The sequence below is a fragment of the Dysidea avara genome, chromosome 8 (genome assembly GCF_963678975.1).
Source record: "Dysidea avara chromosome 8, odDysAvar1.4, whole genome shotgun sequence".
In the NCBI taxonomy this organism is placed as follows: domain Eukaryota; kingdom Metazoa; phylum Porifera; class Demospongiae; order Dictyoceratida; family Dysideidae; genus Dysidea; species Dysidea avara.
In genome coordinates, this window is record NC_089279.1 from 29,056,452 (window position 1) to 29,081,674 (window position 25,223).

A 25,223-nucleotide genomic window follows, 5' to 3' on the forward strand; every position below is an offset into this window, starting at 1 on the left:
ACAGAAATTCTATCCACTACTGCCTTCTTTGGAACACCGTCCACAATCAGCCTATCATATTTTCCCTTAGTAGACATTCTTGTTTATTAAGTTGAAACACAAGAACTGAAAAGGCTGACTGGTGGCCTTTGGCAGTGTGTATACAAGGTGGACATTTAGCACATCACCTTATTACTGTGTTTGGTGTATAGACACTTTCTTTTGCATGTACACTTATAAGAGCTGTTGTAAAAAAGGAATGCCAAGGTGCTATGGGAACTAAATTCTTGTAAATGTATTTACCTGTCAGACCAGTCAGCACTTTTAAACCTATAAATAGAGTGGGACAACAAGAAGTGATCTACAGTACCAGAAGGATATTGTTAGTGACTGAAAAGAACTACAGAAGAGTTTTGTTGTCTTAGAGGTATCACAGTGTTGTATTGTAGACAGAAAGAAAAGTGTTGTAGTGAGCTGGTGGTGTATCTACTACATATTTGATGATGGCTGCTGCTAAACAAGTGAAGAAGATTGTCAATAGTCTCAGTTGTAATCCAATATGTAACAAGTTATTCAACTACCCCAAGTATCTGTCTTGCCACCGTTCATATAGTGTTGAGTGTCTGGAGAAGATTAAGAAAGAGTCAAAGATCACATGTTCCTGTATTAGTGTGGACTGCTTTTCGCCTCACCAAGTTGAAGAAGTGAAAATTGACTTTGTCCCAATCTTACAGCAGTTGGTGTAGATGAAATCTCAGGGTTGCTTTAGCATTATGGTCTCTTCCACAAAGTATGTAAACAGTAAGCTTGATCCATAAAACCTGTTAGGTGTATGTGTTACATTAAACTCTAGACAACATATTGTCTCATAGAGCTTTATCTCAAGTTTCAATTGCAGAAAGTCACTACATTTGTTTAAAACTTTGAAATGCACTATCATGTGCATTTGAAACTAATAGTTTGGATTGCATGGTAATTGAAGATGTCATCTGTGTGAAACTGATACATGATACTCAACACTACCACTCATGTACAACAGTCTTAACCTCACTTCTCATTATATGTGTACAAAAAAGGGTCTTCCACACACATCCAATTCCATGAACTTGGAAGGCCATAACTTTGTGTTTAAGAAACGCACAAATCTGAAATTTTCCCTAGCCATTAAGCTGTGTTGGCACTCACAACTGACCAAATTTCAGGTCAATAACTTGTTGTATTTCAATTTTATGGATAGTCAAAGTTGGTAAATTAGATGTGTGTGGAAGACCTTACAAAAGCTATCATCACCTACATGTGTTAACAGGTACATTGCTTAGTGTGTGCATGCATGATTATTCACTGTTACATCTGCTTCACATCCTTTACTAGTTCTGAGAGCTTACTCTGTGCACTTGGCAGCTGGTCATTGTTCCCCTCAGTAGACTGATGACTATACTTTTAGCTGAAACACAACAGTAAGTTTGTAAGAACTGAAGCTAGGAAAAGAGCTGACTGGTGACCTTTAGCAGGACATGTAGGTACATTATTATAAGGTGAACAGTAAACACATTTCTTTTTTACTGTGTTTGGTGTATATACACTTTCTTTGATGTATATGCTTATAAGAGTTGTTATAAATAACGAATACAAAGTTGTTATGGAAACTGAATTCTTGGAAATGTGCTTACCTGTCAAAACAGTCAGCACTTTAAAACCTATAAATAGACTGGGATAACAAGAGATCTACAGTACCCAAAGAATTATTGTTAGTGACTGAAAAGGACTGCAAAAGAGTTTTGTTGACTTAGAGGTACCTCAGTGTTGTATTTTAGACAGAAAGAGAAGTGTTGTATTGAGCTGGTGGTGTATCTACTACACATTTGATGATGGCTGCTGCTAAACAAGTTAAGAAGATTGTCAACAGTCTCAGTTGTAATCCAATATGTAGCAAGTACCCCAAGTATCTGTCTTGTCACCGTTCATATAGTGTCAAGTATCCAGAGAAGATTAAGAAAGAGCCAAAGATCACATGTTCCTGTATTAGTGTGGGCTGCTTTTCGCCTCACCAAGTTGGAGAAGTGAAAATTTCAGTGCGTGTCAATGGAAAGCACATCAAGGGAAGTCCTTATAGTGTTGCAGCTAGTTGTGATTACACCTCACTAAGCAAGCGGCCCAGTAAAATAGTGAACAATGATGGTGGGATGGGTGAACTCTGGGGTATTGGGTGTAGTAGGAATGGTAAATGGGCAGTAGCTGATGAGTCCAACCACTGTGTATACCTGTACGATGGTGAGGATCAATTGGTGAGGAAGATTGGTGGGGAAGGATTCAATAGTGGTCAGTTGTATTGGCCTAGAGGAGTTACATTTGATGATGAAGATGACCTGTACGTAACTGATGGTCACAGGGTACAGAAGTTTACTACTGATGGTGACTACTTGTTTGGGTTTGGTAAGGTTGGATCTTATGATGGTCAACTGAAGTGTCCTGTTGGTCTCACAGTACACAACGACAAAGTATATATTGCTGACTTTAATAACGATCATGTCTCAGTGTTTCTTATTGATGGTAGATTTCACCAGACTATTGGAAGAAGACAGTTTGGTGCTCCTTGTGATGTAGCAGTTACCAGTAATGATGAGTTGCTTGTGGTTGACTGGGTTGATGACTGCATATACAGGTATACACTGGATGGTGGTTATATTGGCAAGCTCAGTGATGAGCTGCGTCAGCCAGAGAGTATCACCATTGATTCAAATGGCTTTATCTTGGTGGCTGATGGTGGTAATCATCGAGTTGTAATATTAGATAAATTTGGAAATCTTGTACACAAGTTTGGATCCAGAGGATCTGGTGGTGGTAAATTTTTAAGTCCATATGGAATTGCTGTCAACAAGAATGGTAACGTTTATGTTAGCGATTATCACAACAAGAGGGTTCAGATCTTCTGCTACTAACTGTTAATATTGTCCACATGATCAAGTTTGTGTAATGATTTTGTTGGTGAACAATAATCATGTGTCAATGTATTAGTGTACATTAGTTTGCTAATGATTAATAAAAGATTTATATTTCCACTATTCAGTGGATGTGCATGTAATCAGTTTGTTCTATATAGACATATACTCTACCTTCTAACCTGGCATGGTTCAATGGGTAATGTGAAGTGAATTGATTAGGGTTGGCCCCGGGCTAGAATACAATTATGTGAATGCATTCTGGGTAGTGTCTAATCACTAGACTGACATATTTTGGTTTTACCAAGTGAGGGTAGTTATACTCATGAATGACTTGTAACACTGAGAGGTGAATACAGTACTGGGTGTCTCCTTTTTATGGGGGGATCCCAACTTTGGGGATGATGACCAGATGGAATTCAAGTCCACATGCATAAAAATATTTGAAATAGTTGCTGGAAGGCTGTCTCATGAGTATTGTCCTATAGGGCCTAGGTGAAGCCAGACCTGATGATAGAGCTTGATGTATTAACTTTGTGATGATAACCTACTAATATCTAGACTGCACCTCATGTACACAATTCTGTAAAGAACACTGCAAAATGAAATAATCTGTTGAATAAACAATTCATGTGAATTATTGCATTGGACGTACATGATTCCACAAGGCACTAGCATTGTGAAATCTGGGTGGATGTCTTCCAAGAAAAATGTTAAAAATTAGGCTTGAATATTAACACATTTTTTTATGGTTGGCTAAAGGGCCATTCTTAAAAACAAGGAGATTTTAAAATAAAATTAAATCTGAGGGTATTTCTGCTGGTTGTACATATTCTGAATGCAAACTGGTTTAAGCAATTCATGATGTTATTAAACTATGCTTTCTAAAATTGAATTTAAGGAACATTTTGAGAGTTGAATGATATTTTGAAGACAAGTTTAATGCCAGGCCCGGTAAACTTAGGTCTCAGATACTGAATAGCCATCACCATGTATGAATCTTGATAGTCATATATAGTTATCTAAGAATTTCTTTAAAATTAGTTTAAGACCGTTTGAGACTCAACTTGAGAGCATTTTAAAGGTTGTGTATGCAATTTTTAACCATTATTTTTGATAGTTTTGTGTGCCATTTCAATAACAAATTTAACTTAAGCATTTTCGATAGATTTTGTGTGCCAAGTTTAACCTAAATATATATATGTACAGTTGCCACCCACACTTTTAGGGGAGTTCGCCCCTACCAGACCTAGCACAATGTACTTTAAAAACTACCTAAGAAAATCCTTAATGTCATACCTTTCCACAATCCTTTCATATGGATATAGAAAAATCAAGCTTGTTAGGAAACAGAGGTTACAAACATCTTAGTGTCTTTTTGCCCTAATCATGTTTGCCATTTACTTGTTTGTAAACCAAATGAGTTCAATTTTGTGAATCACTGGACGATAATAGTATCTTGTCTGCATGCTTTATTACAGATACATAGTTACTAATGTTTAGGTATGTGTGGTCATGTCATGTGTGATTATTGTGGTAAAATGTAATGGTAGGTTGTGTACATGACAGTATATTTGGCCCCAAATGCCATTCAATACTATATATAAGCAAATTTTAAAGTGGTCTTCAAGGTGCTGTCTCTGAATATTCTTTCTACAGTGCAAACCACAAGAATTTAACACATTATTATATATATATAAATGTTGGGCTGCGAAAGGCTCACCCAAAAGTAACATGTTCTTGCTTCACATTAGAAGCTAGTAATTATCACACGATCCTGACTATTAATAGTGGAGGCACATTGAGTAGTATTTGAGACCAAATACAATACATTATCATGTACTTACCTATTATAATCTCACATCGGTCCTATGGACTCTTGTAAGATTTCAATTATTAGTGAAACAGTGTTTATTCCACTAAGAGGAGAAAAATGGAACTCTAGTAGTACACAAGTTGCCTAACTCTATTTGGTATTGCTGGATGAATGAAGGGCATATGCTTTCTCTAAGACTCTAGTTGGATATCTTCTGAGAAAAATCTTAAAATAAGACCTCCTAGGTATGAATTTGGGAGCATTTTTGATAGCTATTAGCTAGCAAAATACGTGGTTTGCAAAGCACATAATATTGGTTAGATAAAACCTGTTTAATGGTAAAGTGTACTAAACAAAATAATAAGGTAGCATTATTGTAATTACAAAAATTGTCAGTTAATGATATTAGAATTGTGACTGCTCTATTAAAATGTCTCAATAAATTCAAACTTATTTGTCTCATTTTTTCACAGTGTACAGTTTATAACTGTAAAGTGCCTTTATAACTGTTGTCTTCTATTTCCCTGTTAGAGAAGTGTTGTAGTGAGTCGGTGGTGTATCTACTAAACATTTCTTGCTGCTACTAAACAAGTGAAGAAGATTGTCAGTTATAATCCAATATGTAACAAGTTATTCAACTACCCCAAGTATCTGTCTTGCCACCATTCATATAGTGTTGAGTGTCTGGAGAAGATTTACACCTCACTAAGTAAACCCAGTAAAATAGTGAACAATGACAGTAAGATGGGTAAACCCCGGGGAATTGGGTGTAGTAGGATTGGTAAATGGGCAGTAGCTGATGAGACCAATCATTGTGTATACCCGTGTACGATGGTGAGGATCAATTGGTGAGGAAGATTGGTGGGGAAGGATTCAGTATTGGTCAGTTGTATTCTCCAAATGATGAAGATCACCTGTACATTACTGATACTAACAGAGTACAGAAGTTTACTATTGATGGTGACTACGTTTGGCGAGTTTGGATCTTATGATGGTCAACAGAAGTGTCCTATTGGCCTCACAGTACACAATGGTAAAGTATTCATTGCTGACTTTAATAACGATCACATCTCAGTGTTTCTTACTGATGGTAGATTTCACTGGAAGAAGACAGTTTGGTGCTCCTCGTGATGTAGCAGTTACTAGTAATGATGAGTTACTTGTGGTTGACTGGGATGATAACTGCATATACAGGTACACACTGGACGGTGGCAAGATCATTTACCATAGCAATGAGTTACTTGTGGGTGGCTGTGATAATCACTGTATATACAGATTTACACTGGATGGTGATTACATAGGCAAGCTCAGTAACCATGGTGATGAGCTGCATCAGCCAGAGAGTATCACCATTGACCCAAATGGCTTTATCTTGGTGGGGGTAATCATCAAGTTGTAATATTAAATAAATAGGGAAGTCTTGTACACACGTTTGGATTTAGAGGATCTGGTGATGGTGAATATTTTATGTCCATATGGAATTGCATCAACAAGGTGACTACCGCAACAAGAGGGTTCAGATCTTCTCCAACTATTAACTGTTGATATTGTCCACATGATCAAGTTTGTGTAGTGATTTTGTTGGTGAATGTATCAGTGTACATTAGTTTGAATTAATGAGATACATTCCGCTATCCAGTGGATGTGCACGTAAACCAGTTTGTTCTATATAGACAAACACTACCTTCAAACCCAGCATGGTTCAAATTGTAATGTGAAGTGAATCGATTAGGTTGGCCGGGCTAGGATACAATGTGAATGTATTCTGGGTAGTGTCTAATAACTGGACTGACATTTTTGGTATTTTACTATGAGTTCATAATAATTATAGAGAGGGAGCCTTCCCTCTATATTTTATGAACTCTTCAGTGGCAAATCTGGGAGCTGGCAAGGGGAGGGGCATGTACAGGTTAAGTTGTAGGTGGTTGAGGAGAGCAGATTCTCTTGTTAGTTGCTTTTGCATCAGTTCTAGTAAAATTAATAATTTTAAGCATATAGTATGTATGCATGGATCCTCAAAACATTTAATAACTCATGATCAAGGATGCAATTACGCATGATTCTGAAAATTGGCTCATTTTCAGGGGGCGGTTTTAGGGGGGTTTCTAGAAACCCCCTATAAAATAGTGCGCTCCAACGATTCGTACATACTGTGTTATGTTATGGCTTTTGTATTGGCAAAACTTCATACCTTTGCCTTTGAAATCACCTTCACAGCATTCAAAACTATGCAGTGGCCTTTTTTTTGGTCTTCAACTTACAGCTAGGCTGAAGTTGCAATTCCATAGAACCTGAAATCCCCTCTGAAAATTTCTAGATCTGCCCCTGCATTTGTAGTACTGCTTGACCTGCTTAAAATATTTCAAAATCTTTTCGATCAAATTCCCAACATAATATTTACATGCAGTCAGTCAAAATTTTCACCATACATTTCCTATTGTGAAGCCATTAAGTGCTATATCCATTACAACTCTTTCCTAAACTTTTAATGGAGCTAAACCACACATGTCTGTTTCTGACACTTTATCGTTCCACTAGCTAATCATCTGGTTGGCTGAAAAATTACTTCTCTTGAGAAAAGATCCACTTTTCATTTTTAGTTGTTTTTCAGGACCCATCTCAACTTGTTCATACTATATAAAGTTACCAGGGATACAGTGTCTATAGGGGCTGTATACCCTTAGTCTACTTCATCATAAATTTCCTGTTATAGCTAAATAGTTTCTGAACAAACTATATGTGACCACTGTACAATATGCCTTCCACTTTTATATCCCTTAATCTCCTAGCATCTATTTCCCATCCATTTTTTGCATCTAATTGAAATATTAATGTTTGTGGTTGGATGGAAAGTGCTTTGTCTAAACCACCCATTTTTATCAGTTCAGTAACTTCTTAGCAAAAGCTAGAAACATAATCTCGTTTATACAAGGAAACAATACATTTCCATTTATATTCCAATTCTTTCACACGCTGAACAGGTCTGAATTTGCTGTGGTGTATCAACATATTATAGAGAAAAGTAATGCAGGAAAGATTCAGACTTGTTCACTCTTCAGAAGGTTACCTATGCTCATCCACTGTATGCTCATTCCTGTCATACAATCATTATAGAATATCCTTTTCTGCTCCAATTTTTTCTGCTTGTACGTAGCTGAATGGTGTGGCTATCCAATAATGAAACACTGAAGATATTCAATAAATCCAGCCATACTTTTGGTAAAAGTTATTGAAAATATTTTGCATTTAAAATATATCTCAATCCTGAGTGCATTATTCTATAATCACATCAATGTTCTCAATTGGCTACTGGACAGTTGAGACCTAGTTCTGAAAATTTCATCATAATTGCATAATGCATGTAGGAGATAATAAGCAATATGTGGAGTAGTGTATAATCATTGTGCAATACTTGGGATAGGATAATGTATCACTGAAAGTACACATAAGTAGGCGTACACCTTTATCAACATATGTATACATTTTACTTGCAAAATTGGTTTTAGAGAAACTAAAAGCAAAATTCCATTCAGTAGTCCAGTTCAATATTCCAGTCCAGTGATTAGACACTACCATGCATTCTGGACTGGTCAACAATAATAAAATTGCTTGTGTTGGCCATACAGCAGCTACACTCTAAAGGTATTCTACAACATGGCTACAAAATGCCATATGTTATAGCCACTGTAGTTTTACCAGTGCATGGATGCACAGGGGCGTAGGGAGGGGGGGTTCCGGGGGGAACCCCCCTGTAAAATTTAGACTTCTGCAAGCAGGATCCTAACACACCATTTAGTGTGGCAGGACAAAATGAGTGAGCAATATAGTGTAATGGCACAGCACAACAATTGATAAAATTTACATTCATCTCTCAGGGAAGGATTTACAGAGGTAACATGAGCCCTCTTTAAAACTTGTTAAAAAGATCGATATACTCTAATAGAGCAGTCAGGTATATACTCTAATAGAGCAGTCAGGTATACTCTAATAGAACATGCATTTAAATATCCATGTCCATATGAAGTTTTTCAGACATTCCAACATTAAATGCAAAACTTAGCATTACCTTATACTGCTATAGCTTTGGTGTGCAGTGTTTAAAGATATAGAGCTCCAGTAATTTATCACTTGTGTTATGCAAAATGAATTCATGCTATGCATATTTGTATAGTTATATTGTTTTGATTGTCATTTGTATCAGTGGATTCATGGCTCCTATACCACAGTGAGATATAACCATCACTTACAGATTACTATATGTGTCTCTATGTGTTATGCTGTCTGTTTCCACTAGGTGACTTTATCTAGTACTACCTTCATCCCAGGGGCACTTAATGCATCATAATTAATGTACTTTTTGCATAAAATATAGCAATTTGCTGAGTTTTGATTTATTAAAATATTGAAAGTCTCTCAGCGGCTGGGGGCTGTGCCCCCAGACCCCTGCTTCTAGTAACTCAATGCTGGTGCTGGAACCCCCCTTCAAAAAATCCTGGCTACGCCCCTGATGCATGCTTCTTGTAAGAATGTCATTTTCAGCAGAGCAAACAATGGGAGCATATTGTAACATACTAGTGGGTGGGGTAAAGGGTAAATGTATGTTAATATCAGTACTGACTAGTCCATAACTGAAGCCTGAAAATCCAGTGCCAAGTACTGGAACAACGAAGGGGAGCTAAAATTGTACAGCATCCTCTGCGACTGCTGGTACATGTGTTAGATAAATATTCTAATAAATTATGTGTGACTGCTTGATAATGGTGTTGCTATAGCATAACAAGAGCTAGTTTATTGTTAAGAATCTGTTAAGGCCGGTCCATGAGTCTAAGCCTTAGTCAACGAGTCCAGTCTGCAAAATAAAGTAAGAAGTTTATAGATTTCTGGGGCATGTGCCACTCAAAATGCAGTGTCAGTTTGCTGTCATGAGAAAAGTGACTAGCAGTGTTCCTAAACTGGTAATAGTTTGCTTGTAAAATAATTTGCATTTTCTACCATACCATTTTCTTCTGTATGGCGTCTGTAAGAGAATTATTACTGTTAAGTCTGCTGGTTGTTAAGTGCACATTTAAAGTCCTTTTGAAATGATCCATCTTTCTTGTCAATGCCTTTGGGGTGAACTCTGCATACCTCATGATGTAAAGTCGAATCTCAAACTGAACACTTTTTGGCTGATTACTACGTGTGAGGGTGTTAATGGCTCTTCAGCATCTTCATCAACACATAATATATTACATGAAAGTGGCCTAGAGTTTACTACCTGTATCATCTCAACTTGTTAATGCCATCAACAATTGATAATGAGTAAGCCTTGCTTGACCTATTGTCTTTCGTAGACACTACTTCACAGATTTTATCTTTCTCTCAAAGATCCCACCCGATGCACCAGGGGGCCTTTTCAAGGTTAAAAGACCACTGCATACATCCTGATTCCAGCCATTAGGGTGATTCAAAACATTTGCTATTCTCTTTGCTGCAGCTTAACTCTCTTTCTGTTATCTGGAATAATCTTGTGTGGAAAGCCTCTCCTTGCAGTAAATCGCTTAAAACTCCTTATGAATAACTTACAGCTCAGATCTGGAATTAAGTCCAAATGTATTGCTCCACCACACTGTAAGTATACAAACAGACCCAAACTTTGACTGGTGAACCTGGGACCTGTTATGTAATATATTATGCTGGTCTACATATTTCATGGATAATTTTTTGTTTCTTCTGAAACCTCAAAATTAGCAACAATATTTCCCTTGAAATATGGTAACTGGTTATAATTATGTCAACACAAAGTACAGTGAAATCTGTGCACCAGCTATACTCAGGCACAAACAGTTAGCACAGGCATATCCTCCTGTATAGTTGAATAAGCATCAGGATTGCAAGTCACTTTAGCTAAGCAAAATCAATATGTTCTAGTGTAATACTAGCCATCATCATACAATGGTACTGCAGCATAAATAGTTTGCGTTCAAAGTAGAATTTCAAGAGGTCTAGCAGCGCAACCTCCAGAAGCTGCAAGATATTGGCTCAAATTGAGTCACATGCAATGGTCTACATACTTCATGTGTGGCTCGTAAATTGTAATAATTTTACATTTTTGCCCCCTATATCTCCTTGTGATTTGCCAGATGTATGCATGACATAGTATTCATGCACTGAGCTGAGCCTATTGTAATATGTAATAAAGCAAGTTCTAGAAATTTGGCCATGGGTCATTTGTAGTACTGCTTGACCCACTAAAATATTTCAAAAACTTTTCATTCAAATATCTGACACAATATTTATGACCAATCAAAGTTTATATCATACAATTTTTCCTATGAGGAAACTATAAAATGTGCCATATGTTATGTCCTTTTCCCGAACTTGTAATGGAGCCAAACCGCACACTCATGTCTGCTCTTGATGACACATTACTGTCATATATACTAATCATCTGGTTGGCTGAAATGTTATTTCTCTTGAGAAACAAGTCCAGTTTTCTTTTAGCTAGCTGTTTGCTCAGGGCTCAGCTCAACTTGTACATACTGTGGTTCTAGAAAATTTGCTGACTGGTTTCCAACTCTAAAGTAGAAGAGTACCATAAGGTCATAGCCATGTTCAACGTTACTGACACAGTGGAAGAAGAGTCCAGGAATTTAGTTTCATTCTGGTGTAGCATGGTAAAAGATTACTCCCCAACATTATTTTACAGCCAATGTTGAATTTCACCATTCCAGATCTTCGCAGAAAGATTTATTAAGAGCAGTCACAACACTTTAAACTATAATTATTTTAGAGGCGCTTAACACAATTGAAAATGTGGAGAGTGAGTGATTACATACCAAAGGTGAGTAATTTATGAGGTTTAGCTACTAGAATTTGTGTAATATGTAATCCCTAAGCTTAGGATTACTCTGACTGTTCTATTAGAGCATATTAAATTTTTCAAGCTGACTGGTTTCAGGAGCCCTCTAGAACCATGACTGGTAATAGGCAAATATATATAGTGATTGCTTACTGAGAACTTTGTTTCTCGCTCCCTACTACTAAAGAAATCCATTAATTTTCCATTGAGAATTCTCAGCTCTCAGATTTATAGGATGTTCTGTGATAAATTTGATCTATTACCACAGTAGTATGAGACTATGAGTTAACCTTCATGACCATAGATCCATGCACACCATGCATACTTGGACTTGAAAAACCTTGCAGTATTAATACATTTGCATGCAATATATATATTATTGCTGCATGGCATGCAAGCTCTCACTCGCTCACTCATTCCCTCCCTCCCTCACTCTCTCACTCACTCACACAGACACAGACACAGACACAGACACACACAGACACACACACACACACACACACACACACACACACACACACACAACACGCACACACACACACACACACACAACACACACACACGCGCGCACACACACACACACACACACACACACACACATACACACACACACACACACACACGCACACGCACACACACACAACACACACACGCACACACACACACACACACACACAGTGCTAAACTTAGCCGAGCATTTCAGTTGAGATTTTGTTTTTGCAGGTTAATACTTGATATCAGATTTCATCCCAGTCCAACCCACATGCTGGCCATGGGTTATTTACAGCAGGAGCTGACTCACTTATTAAATTGATCAGCCCCACCCCCATTGTGGTAGCTAATTGTCACCAATATATTTATAGCAATAGTTTGACGTATAAGAAGGGGAGCTTATTGGATGGTGCTTAACAAGAAGCGCCAGCGCGTTTGGATGTATGAGTGCTGACGTGTAAACTATTCTCTGTAAAAGGAAATGCTTTACCTTGTGATCATGTGTCGCAATAATACATGTTATTTGTTTGCCACTTTCTATGGTGTGAGGTACGCGAGCTGCCCGAGTGATCGTATCCATGGCGTCGATTAGTACCAAACTCGAATTTCCACCCGGATTTAAACAGGAAAATCGGTGAGTCCCGCTGTGTTTCGTGCGTGCTAAGTCAACCACCCCAACAGTTGGCTGAGATGGTGTCCAACTTCGCCTGAACTGTTAGCAGAAGCTGAAGCTAAAATATTTCAACGTAAGGTGATCTTGTTTAGTATTGTAACAGTCATTGTTAGGAACAAGCGTATAATCATTTAGGCACAAGGGGCCGGATCACAAATGACTAGCTAGTGTATGTATCCATGTTGGGGCCACTTTAACGTGATTTGGGTAAAAATGCCAAGTGTTTAGGGTGAGTAGGATGGCGTGTAAAATCGGAGTGGCTATTCCAGTGCCGTACAAATACTTTTTACTATTCTTACAGCAATCTTCCATCTATAGAATCAGTTGCATGGTAAGTTTGAGGCAAGCTAGGGCCTGGAAGGCGTAATAGAACTGTAGCTTGATGTAGGGGGTCCCAGGTTCAACCCTAAGTGTTACACTTTTTTTGTTTGGGACCGTGATTTTTTGTGTAAGGTTTATTCTTTTCACATATCTGTCCTATGCTGCATGCTACTCTAATAGAGGATATGTGCTATTAATAATTTGAACAAAAAATGATCAATATAACAAGATTTGCAGTGTGCCCAAGAATTTTTGACGGTGAATGACCATCGTGAATCCCATACAAAAGTACTGGTAGCAAATGCGGCTCGGACTATAACTCGCCACATGAACTACGGATGGGGCTCCTCCTTCCAGTTACTCTGTTATGCACGTAAAGGAATCTATCGCTCTGGAGAAACTCGCGTAACTGGTCTAGTTTTGGGGATTCGCACTTTCTATGCATACCTACAATACATTCATTCAAGATTGAGTTTCAAGATCATGCAGAGTTATGTTGGATTTAATTTTTCAATCTACATGAGTTAGTTGGCCTGCAAATCAGCCAACTAAGTTGGCATGGCCTTGTTATCATACCTAACTGTTGGAAACAACAAGAGGGTGTCACTGTAGTAGCTACATTATACCGTCAATGATATGCAACAACAGGACAGAATGAATCTCTACATGTAATGGGGTAGCTATGTATGTTATCTGCTTTAGTTGGCTGTTAACTTGCTATAGTGGACTAATCAATTACTGTTTATTTTGTACCCACTGGTTTAATGTAGTATCTTGTATTGATGTTTAACAAGGTTAACACCTCAGGGCTTTTTTGTCCATGTTTAGCTACATTAGCTATATAGTACTTGAGTGTTGTATCTGTAGGAATTGACAAGATCTTTAAGTATCTGTTCTTCTATAATGTACAGAAAATGATATGGGTATGATAGGAAGAGTCAACCACTCATTCTGCTGAGTTGTATATAGGAGTGTAATCATTGTCTCACCTGTCACATGACCATGTAGTGTACACTACCATCTCCACAGTGTGTCTGGTGTTATGATATCACCTTCCAAATACTTTGATGTCTGGGGTAATTTATCAGTAAGGTGTCCTTCTTTCAGGGCCATTGCACTTGTATAAACGAGGCCATATAGATATGTTTATCAGAAGAGAATTCACGATCGTACTTTCCAAGTATGAGTTTTGCATGTGTTCCTATCCATCAAGATGGACACTTGTAAGATACTGGGTCTAGTGTTAGAGTGCTAGCTAATAGTAGTGCCATATACAATTGTCAGTTCATTTGGTTTTGTCCTGTAATTGGCTTTAAAAGAGTGCTCCTGTATGTAGGTAGCTATAGGTTTAGATGTCTGTGTTTACTCTACAAACCATTGTTTTTATTTGTCATATGATAAACCTTGTAATAACTTGTGGTCCTTCATGTGACACACATATTATATATATATATACTAAGTAGGACAGTTACAGTATTGTCTTGAATTACTGCTGGTCCCATATAAATGCCTGATTTTGTACAATTACAGGGAGAATGTTGAATACACATAGTGCATTCATGGTTTCTAACACAATTTGTGCTGTGCCACAAATGATAACGTGTAAAAGGAAAACATCAAGAAGTGTACAACTCCCAATTGGAGATTTTATGGGTTGCTTGACATACTTAACATGCTGCATCGTGTATTTTTGTGTGTAGGTATTGAATCTGACTACAAGACCAGTTTTGTTAAAATTGATGATGACTGTCATATCCGAACACTTATCACAGAACCCAGTGATCCCTCTAACATACAGAACACTCCAATAGTAATGATTCATGGATTTTTAGGTGGTATCGGGATACTGATTAAAAACATTAATGCCTTGAGCAAAACAAGAAGAGTGTTTGTGTTTGATTTGATGGGATTTGGTAGAAGTTCTCGAGTTCCTGTACCTGGTAATGCAATGGAAGTCGAGGAGAGTTACGTTTTGTCAATAGAAAAGTGGAGGCAGAAAGTTGGACTAGACAAATTTGTTCTATTAGGGCACAGTCTTGGAGGATTCATGTCCACAGCATATGCCCTTCGTCACCCTGACCAAGTGAAACACTTAATATTGGTAGACCCATGGGGTTATGGTATTAAGCCAGATGATGACAGAGTGGTTTGGACAAGAAATGGAGAAAATGTTTATGCTTCCAGTGTCCCCATGAAATATAGAATGTTCCTGTATTTTGGTACTCGAGTCAATGCTCTTTCTGTACTGAGAATTTTGGGACCTCTAGGTAAAGTTGTGTTATAGATGTTGGTTTTCAAAAAATTATTTTTTTGTACAATATATACAAATTACATATTTGCTTATGTGATTGGATCTGTTGAACCATGACATGTTTGTGCATGGAAGAGTCAAATATCGCTTATTAATGTATCATAAATAACCATGAGCTATGGCTGTGACCATCAAATTTTCACTGTTCCTATAGCCATTTCTTACCTTTCAGAGTCTTAGAGTGCAAAATGTTGCCTGTGGAATTTTTTAGATAGACTTTGTCAGGGTATAATTACCATACCCTCATACGGGTGTGGAGGCTAGAATGGAACTTGGGAAGACAGAAACCGTTAGTGTATGAGTGTAGCTGGCATAGTACCAGAATCATTTTTTGCACTAATAAAGTTGGTATATTGTCAATAATCCTTACTCTAAAATGTTGTGTAACAGTTGTATATAAATGCTTACTGATGTGCTTTACTAGGACCAGCAGCATTTAGGAAGTGGAGACCAGACTTGGAGGTGCAGTTTGCAGATCTTATTGGTCCAGGTGTGATGTACAACTACCTCTACCATTGTAACATGCAACAACCAACGTAAGTTTTGTGTAATGATAGAATAAGAAAATGTGACTGGCTGAGCGAAAACCTGTCATTTTCGTTATTGAAATTATCTGGGTAAAAATACGTGTGCCACATAATGATTTTTTTGCATATTTTAATTACGTACAAACTAATCAATAAACCAGTACATCATCAGATTGCCTGTTCATGAAGAGTAAGAGAATCTGTTTTTGTGTTTGTACAGCCATGTGAGATTACTTATGGGTGCTTATTTACAGTGTGGTGAAACAAAGTTTACCATTGTCATTTTTGTCTTTGTTATGTACATAGACAAATATAGTATACCTTGTTGGATTTGCCAGTTCATGGTGAACAGGTTGAGCAAGTCCTAGCTTGTTTCTGTTGTGAGTTGTGATTGCTTGATTAATTAAGCACCAGCTGTTCCAAGTGTCTAGTCCAAGACTGTTCAACATAAAAGGCTGAGACTTTTACTGGTTACTATGTATAACAGACAAACTGAGGAATGTGCAAAAACGATGTGTTTTTTTTTCTTTTTTTTTTTTTGCTCAGCTGGTCACGTATATGTATTTTCTGAAAATGGTTGGTCGTGCATTGTGACCTTGTAATGTACTGATGAGTGATGATGCAAAACATGGCATTGATATACCGTATAGCGGGAATCATTTGTGAAAGAAAATGTTTGCGAATTTTGCAATTTTAGATGCATTTGTGAATATTTTCTTGCACAATTTTTCTTGTAGCTAATTAAAAAAAAATTTTTTTAATGACATTGTCCCCTGCTTTACCAGCATTCACGTGGCGAGTAGTGTGGTTTGTACTAACATAGATTTATAAGCCCCAGGTACCTGGGGTTTATATTACTATGGTACTAAGATTTGTAGTACTTGCTATTAAACTGTTAGCTATAGCTATTTACAACAGCAGAATAGCTTACTCAACCAGTATCACTTTAAAAGTGAAATTCTGAAAGGGGGTTTCTATCGAAACCCTTCTAGATCTGCCACTGGACTGACAGTGGAAGGAAACTGGTGCTACTCATGAAATTGGGAAAATGACTATTATTACAACATAGATTTATATTACACTGCCGTGTCGTAGTCCCCTAGGCATACCTGTTGTCCGCTTATCGTGAATGCTACCTACTTCTCTGCCACAGATCAGCCACATGTCACAGTGAAGTGCACTCCCACTTATTATCCATGACTGACTGGTTGTAAGCACACGCCCAATCCCTAAATTACTGCATACAATAAATCGCAAACATTTTCTCGCGAATAAAGAAAGGACAGACCATTCACGGATGTTTTCTTCCACAAACCATTCCCATTATACAGTATTTGGCACTCCTTTTTAGTTAACTTTCCTGAAAATTTATTGAACGTTGTTGAAATGTTTGAGGATTTTGGAACTTCGGGAAGTATAGATCTACCACCTGTCTGCACATTAGAATGCTTGGCATCCTTTACAAAGGCTTGTGTTTGACCTTTCCTATGACATCACAAGATTTTTGATGACATGTGACCAACTTTATTATCCATTTGTTACACATTGTTTGTACACTGACTATAATGTATGTCTTTCTTCTGCAGTGGAGAGGAAGCTTTTCGGACCTTGCAAGGTGCAACTGCCTGGGCAAGCAATCCTATGTTAAAAAGAGTCGGCAGCCTACCTGATTATGTTCCAATTACACTAATCTATGGAGCTCGCACATGGGTTGACAGCACTCAAGGATTTGAAATAAAAGAACAACGTCCTAATTCTTACTGTGACCTGCAAATGATTGAGGGAGGTGGACATCATGTTTACTTTGACCATCCAAAAGAATTCAATAACTCTGTTGAAAATATCTGTTGTACTATTGATGCAGAAGTGGGAACATTTTTATAATGAATTATTTAAAGCATATGTTTATAGTTTCTCGTGTTTTTTTGTTTTTATTATTTTTATTTGTTGTTACTAGAACCATAAATTCACGTAAACTATAGCTAGCTTGTGAGCTACTCTAAACTGATGTTGACATGGGAAATGGCACAATGGAATTATACGTAGAATCGAGCAGATATGCATGCAAACGTAATGCTACTATACAAGTAAGTAAAAGGTCGTGGTGGCGCCATATCATTTAACATCCATGGGATACACAGTTCACCTTTAAATCAATCACCTGATATATGCCGACAGTCACGCGTCTAGCTACTCGTGACAGCTGAAAGTGATGATGAAAGTTGCTTGCGTTTTTACTGCGTTCTGCCTCGTTCTGGTCACCGCCAGCCCGCTAGTGAAAGAGCTCGCGTCGCCGTGTGAGGTCGACACTTCTTGTGGTTAGTTTTGATGCCCACATCATAACGTACGTTGATCCAGGCACATATACCACGCACAGATAAGGGCGATTATGATGTGACGGACTTGAAAATCACATTCTCTCCTGATCCACCAGAGAAAGGAAAGAACGTCACCATCTCTGCAACTGGGACTGTCAGTAAGTCACACTCACACATGTCACTGCTGAACATATGCCTGCCATAGCTACAAAAGCCTAGTTAACACTATTCTTATGCTTGTATATCTAGCTATGATAAGCATCATATCAAAAAGGTGCCTTGCCAGGGCTCCTGTGCTGACTGGCTAACAATGTATGCATAGATTGTATGGTAGCTATCTAGTCTGGCAGTGCCCGACTCGAAAAAAAAGTAAGAGTCTGGTGAGTGTAGCATGGATGTTGTGTTTAGGAAGCCCTTCCACATTACCTTATTGATTGCATCATGTTTTAATTAAAGAAGCCTTTCAGCATAACTCTTAGCCTTTGAAGTCTCCATAATGAATATATTTGTACAGACTGTGTGATTGATTGGACAGCAAACTGGCTACACAACTTATGTATGCTATGTTCACCAGATGTGGAGAGTCGGCACTGCCAGACAACATGGTACTCACCCCTGTAGCTTTTGTCTTAATCAGTGAGATGTTTTTCTCTCTCATACCATATTATTGGAGGAGAGCAGTCAGGTTTACTGTCAATCGCTACTCAAGGTACCACCAGACTGAGAGTATTTCAAACATGTTGCAGCAAGCAACTTATAAATGTTGAAACACCTTTAGACTGATGATGATGTTTGAATAATCCACCAAATACTGGCTAGTGTAGCTATACCTAGCCAATAATGCCTCTAACTTTTATTCCAACATTGATAGCTAACACCTCAAGAGTCCAATTAAGGCTAGTTATATTTTGCCAGCTTAAGTGGTATACACTTTATATCCACCCAAACTGACTAGATCTAACCATAAATTAGTTCTTCATTTTATTAGATGCATAGGTAGCGTACGGGACCATGAGTGTCGTACCACTTTAGCCACAGTTCTTCGTTGTATGCCATCAAAATACTTGTGCTGGCTGTTGTCTTCTGAATGATAAATCATTTGAAACATGTCTCCTTGTGATGAAAAACAGGATAACTGGATTTGCTATTGTATATAGTTGGTGCAAATCATTTAACACTTGTCAATGAGTGGTGATGCAAAAGGTGGTGCCTTATGCTATATGGTATAAACTTTAGAGAGTTGTTTTAACATTATGATATTGTACATAGTTATACATGAATGGTGCATGGTTAAGGGTGTTGTGATTTTGTATTAGATAAAGAAATCACTGGCGGCAAAATCAAAGTGGAGGCAAAATATGGTATCATCACAGTGTTGAATAAAGCGTATGAAGTGTGTGACCTTGTTAAGGAGATTGGCAAGGAGTGCCCAATTCCTAAAGGTAATATATGGACACAATAATAATATATGAACCTGTCTAAGTTTCATCAGAGTAAATTTTTGTGGGCCATACACTATCATTGTGGTCTTAATAAGCAATTGCTACACAAGGCAATGTGTCATTGTATTGTAATCTGCAACTTATGAAATTTGACTAATGGTCTTCCTATACATGTATACTTAGATAGGTTTGTGATTTTTTTGGCAACATGTATTCAGTTAGTGTATGCTCTATTAGAGTAGCTAAGCATATAAGTTCTACTTTTTGAAGATGTATTATGCATCTTTCTATAGGTCCTTTGAGTGGTTCTGCTACTGCTGAGTTGCCTAAAGATGTTCCAGGGGTAAGCAGATAGACAGCAACTATAGCTGTGTCTTACATACATGTGTTGTTGTGTTGGCAGGGTACGTATCATGTAGATATCGAAGGCACTGATCAAGATGGCAAGCACATGATATGTGTAACGGCCGAGTGTCACGTTTAATGACTGTAATCCTTTGTTGTGATGTCTTTGTATATACCACAGACTTTTAAGTTTGTATGATAACTTTCATTTATTGAATGTACAAATTTACAATCCATTGGGTACCGCCGAACTACTGATTTGAATGGATCAAAATGACTAGTGTGGTCGTCTCTGTGGAACTGCTGCGTCCTTTACAATTATGCACATGCCATGATTGACTGATAGCATAGTTTCACTCTGATTAGCCAGTTACCAGCATTGAAGGGTTGTGAACAGCTAAACTTGAAACTTTGAAAAGGTGCTAACCCAAGAGCTCGTAATATAAATAATAATTATGAACTGTTGCTCTAACAGAGATAGTCACAAACAGTGCACATGTATGCACATAGGAGCTATTCTCAAATGAATGTGGCAATGTGCTATCTTCTACGTTTTTGGACCATATAAATGGCATGACTGTTCTATTAGAGTACTTGGCTGCTCTTTACCAGCAATTTTTGTTGCTTTTGACTGTGTGAGTGAATAACATCTCCCTCTGCATAATCCAATACTTAATCATGATATTGGATATTGCAAATGCTAGCTATACGTATATGTTGCTATCGATATCATTATAGCAAGGGATGAGGGAGGGGAGGAAGTGTACATGGTGTTGGGAGGCTTGTGACGAATAGCACAAGGTTAAAATATACTTCTCACTGTTCTCAGCATCATTATTTCTCAGTTGAACCTTTGTGCAGAATCCAAACGATAGTTGTCCTGTTGTGTATTAGTGACTCCTCACTTTTATGTATATAAGACAAATGATCACGAGGTGAACCAGTTAACTGCTCAGTGTTGAGTGACATATTCATGTATCATGTGGTAATGTATGTATAATTTTTTATATATAATTTTGTTTATTATTATATAGTGGGTATGAAAAAAACAATTAAAGCTTATAGCTATAATACCGCACATTACAATATTAAATCTACATACAATTGGACAAATAAAACATCCAGAAAAGAATTATAGTGTTAGTGGCCATAACACTTATCAGATGGTACAGAATTCCAGTCATATATTACTACAAAACTATATTTCTTCACATTTGCATGATCTTGTACAGGAGTAGTTGTAGACTATATACAAAAAAAAACTCTTCTACTGGTACTGGTTATATCCACCACAAGGCCATGGATGTGTATAGATACACTTATAGCTACACATAGTGAGTTAAGCCTCAACCCTGGAATAGGATGATAATAGCTAGAGACGATCCAGAAAAACAGACCAGCTTGTGTGGTAGTTAACTTGTGTACGTGTGTTGTGTCTTGAGGCTAAATACATAGAGCTATATTATGGGACAGGGGGTACTATATTATACGGATTGCAATCACAAAGCTATACCTTTTCCCATCTATGCCACAGTTTTTGGTGATAGCAATGATTTGAAGTTAAGCGTATATCTAACACTGCTACTCTAAATCAAATTGTCAAATCATATCAAACCAATTGCACACTATAATACACTATGTATTGTACTGCTCGTAATCACCGGCCTGGGGGTAAGGTTGGGGTTACTTATCAGCCTCATAAGTTGTCTTGCAGTAGCTACCCAATCATAATCATAACATTTATACCAGCACCAGAAATTTAAAAGTGTTAATCTGGGATGTAGCTAATCTTCTTAGTGCAGTGCCTAAGACCCTTTAATGTGAGATAATCGTTCACTTTTTGATAAAAGCACCAAATTTCTTATGGGGTTTGTAGCACGTGTATACTAAGTGATTTTAGAAGGGGAGGCATGTAAAAAGTCCTTTGGAACCCTACTTTTGGACCTTGACAACAAAACTATTTGTTTACATAGAAAGCAATCAAGGGTAAAGGCTGGATCTAGTATTAGACCAGTACAAAGCCTGCAGCTGTGACATGATGGCCCATTAAAATGCCATATGAAACAAATTGTTTTCTCAGCCTGGCAGTAAACAAAATGACTGAAAATGCTATTTTCAAGGGATTTTATTAAAGTTTTGCATTTCCAATGCACATAGTTCTGTAGTGTCATGTACAAGGATCATCCTGATCTGTATCATTTCTTTATTGAAGGTGTATAACAAAAGTTATTGAATGGTGAAGTTTTAATTGGTTACAGGTGGGCATAAAATCATTGGAATATCACAATAATTATACCAAAGAGGTATTTCTACAATAATAATTAGATTCGATCAACATTGCAGCGATAATTGCTTGATTTATGCATATACCGAGGAATTTCAATAATTTTATGTCTACCTGTAACTAATTAAAACTTCATCATTCAATAACTTTTGTTATACACCTTTGATAAAGAAACGATACACATCAGGATGATCCTTGCACTTGATACTACAGAACTGTGTGCATTGGAAATGCAAAACTTTAATAAAACCCCCTGAAAATAGTCATATTGTTTACTGCCAGGCTGAGAAAATAATCTGTTTCATGTAACATTTTAATGGGCTATCATGTTGCAGCTGCAGGCTTTGTACTGGTCTAATTCTAGATCCAGCCTTTGTTTTCCATGTAAACAAATACTTTTGTTGTCAAGGTCCAAAAGTAGGGTTCCAAAGGACTTTTTACATGCCTCCCCTTCTAAAATCACTTAGTACATGTGCTACAAACCCCATAAGAAATTTGGTGCTTTTATCAAAAAGTGAATGGTTTAGTGGCTTAGGCACTGGACTATCTGAGATTCCAATTGACTATAAAATGCGAAATGATTACTCTATAAAGCTACGCCAACGAGAATATCAATGAACAATATCAAAAATTGAACAAATATTCTAATTGATTGAATTGGGGTGGGGCATTTTGATACCTGCATGCTACAAGCATGAAAGTAACCTTTGTTCTCACTGCATTATGCGTGGTGCTATAGTGACCGCCAGTCCACTAGGGAAAGACTTAGGGCCAGTGATATGTCTTGTGGTAAGTTTGAAGGGTCCAGTTGTGCGCTAATCTATAGCTACTGAATTCACTCCTCCCTTTTCAGATGGTACTGACTATGATGTAAAATCTCGATCTCCCCTGACTCCTTAAAGCCAGAAGACTAGCTCCTATGAACCTGGCTAGGTGGAACATCATTACTAACCCTAAATGTGTCCTTTGTATAGCTACCCAGCCCATATCTTGACTGGATGTCTTGTTGCTCATGATCAAGGCAGGTAGCTATACCTGGAGACATGATTCAGTCCTACAGGTTCTCGTTCATGGACTCCAACAGCACTTACCTGACAGTTTTAAACTCTATGCTGACCTTCCAGGATATTTTGCTAGTGTCTGCCCTCCCAGCACTATTCCAACCAATCTTTCCTCCACTCTTAGCAGACCTGACTTGGTTTTAGTTTCCAATAATTCCATCTGTTTGTTTGAACTAACTATTCCCACCAATAGGCAATACCCAGCAACATCTTTTGGCTGCTAGAGCTAAGAAGGAAGACCAGTATAGCTGTTTACAATATGACCTTCAGCTTTCTGGCTTATCTGTCAATCTCATTTCCATTGAGATTGGCTGTTTAGGCCATTTTATGCCAGACACAAGTAGCCAATACTTGTGAAGTGGCAAAGAAGACCATAAGATCCCTATTTGAGCAGGCTGCTCGCATTGCTGTCTCCTGCTCATACAGAATTTTTACTTCTAGAGCCTCCCCGGACTGGGATCTATTGGTTTACCTAAACTGAACTTTTCTGCATGCTATAATTATTATTTTTGTATTGTAATTTAATAGTGCAAGTCTTGCCAGGACTCCTGTACTGTCCATCCAGTGCTTGGTACCCCTGAGTCTAGACCCCTGTACTTAAGTTGTGTTTTGTCTTAACAAAAACAGACATCTCTCCCTCCTTTTACTATCACTGTAAATGGAATCGTCAGTAAGTTTGACTGCCGGGTGTATACATGCATGATTGTATAGACCTGCGGGTCACGTGGTCTCGAGGTGTATGTAGCTACATTACTTATATGGCTATAGTTTAACTATCTCTTTAGGCCGCACCTGCAAGGAGGCCAGTGAAGGGGACAGATTTTATGCCTTTTTCTTTGTTCAGTGTTGTAGACTACATGTGCCATGGAAATTACTAGTGCTGCAGTGACCACCGAAGAACTGAAGCTGGCAAACTTTTAAATGAAAGCCAAGCATGTAGAAATGAGACATTGAAGATTAAGTGGTACAATCAATGTGTACAGGAAACCAAATGTACTGACAGCTAGGCCATACCAAATTAATCATATGTTTTTCACGGATTGTTTGCCCTCTAGTAGTTACCCGGAAGGTTGAAAAATAAATAGAAAATGTAAATCATTTTAGCTGCAACTGACAGCTTTGCTTGGGTTTATATGACTGCTCAGTATTAGAGTACCTTGATATTGACAGGTGCAAAAGCTATAAAGTCCTTCTGAAATAAAGTGATGGAGCTCAAATTCCTTCCCCTTTGCTACTATACCAAAAGAGTCTACAGCCACATTAGCAATCTTTTTAAGAGATCACGTGATTTACATATTTGCCAAAACATTGACCCGCTGAGTCGTGAAGCATAAGATTAATTTGTCATGGCCCTATGTGTGAATATCAATGGAGTGACCCTTGACTTGAGAAATTTTGTATAAGATTTTCCTGTGATTTCTGATTTCCAAAGTGATTTCAATACTTATAGTTTAGCTACAGAAATTCTGTCTAATTTACAGAGCTTGATTTCTGATTTTTACCTCAAGAGTGTATAAGATCTACAGGTGTTGTGTCTCAATGTGCTGATTCCATGTTCTTGTACAGCCTACTTGCAACCAGTCAAATATTTAGCCTTATCACGGGTCCCTAATGGGGTAGTAATCTAATTTAATGTTGCATAGTTTACGAAGATCTCTAATAGAATGGTCTATATGGACTGTCCATTTAGGAAAGTAGATATCAAAAAGTGATCTGGCTAAACAGTGAAAGTGTCTAATGAATCAGTCCATGGGTATAATAGGCTGAATGAAACAGAAACTTTCATATCTTGGTATTCAGCTAGCTTGATATCACCTTGCAAGCAAATTATATGCATTAGTTAACCCACAGCTTAAAAGACCTGTTATCTGTAT

At 37.7% G+C, this 25,223-nt stretch overlaps 3 protein-coding genes across 4 annotated transcripts; all 3 read left to right on the forward strand.

Moving 5' to 3' along the window:
• The first annotated feature begins 1,847 nt into the window (after nt 1-1,847).
• Nucleotides 1,848-2,918, forward strand: LOC136264918 (tripartite motif-containing protein 2-like). Its single transcript, XM_066059684.1, has one exon. The coding sequence runs from the start codon at nt 1,848-1,850 to the stop codon at nt 2,916-2,918; it is 1,071 nt and encodes a 356-aa protein (XP_065915756.1).
• Nucleotides 2,919-12,506: 9,588 nt separating this feature from the next.
• LOC136263653 ((Lyso)-N-acylphosphatidylethanolamine lipase-like) lies at nt 12,507-20,238 on the forward strand. Of its 2 annotated transcripts, XM_066058293.1 has the most exons (10): nt 12,507-12,701; nt 12,749-12,813; nt 14,762-15,328; nt 15,797-15,908; nt 17,486-17,986; nt 18,041-18,217; nt 18,277-18,375; nt 19,534-19,659; nt 19,953-20,002; nt 20,063-20,238. In XM_066058293.1, the coding sequence occupies exons 1-5, from the start codon at nt 12,646-12,648 to the stop codon at nt 17,781-17,783; spliced, it is 1,098 nt and encodes a 365-aa protein (XP_065914365.1). In that variant the 5' UTR covers nt 12,507-12,645; the 3' UTR covers nt 17,784-17,986; nt 18,041-18,217; nt 18,277-18,375; nt 19,534-19,659; nt 19,953-20,002; nt 20,063-20,238. The 2 variants fall into 2 exon arrangements, with proteins under 2 accessions (XP_065914365.1, XP_065914363.1); XM_066058291.1 differs by having other exon boundaries at nt 17,486-18,217.
• Nucleotides 18,115-20,143, forward strand: LOC136264919 (uncharacterized). The gene is made up of 5 exons (XM_066059685.1): nt 18,115-18,217; nt 18,277-18,375; nt 19,534-19,659; nt 19,953-20,002; nt 20,063-20,143. Exons 1-5 carry the CDS (start codon nt 18,115-18,117, stop codon nt 20,141-20,143), a joined length of 459 nt encoding a protein of 152 aa, XP_065915757.1.
• Nucleotides 20,239-25,223: the final 4,985 nt, after the last annotated feature.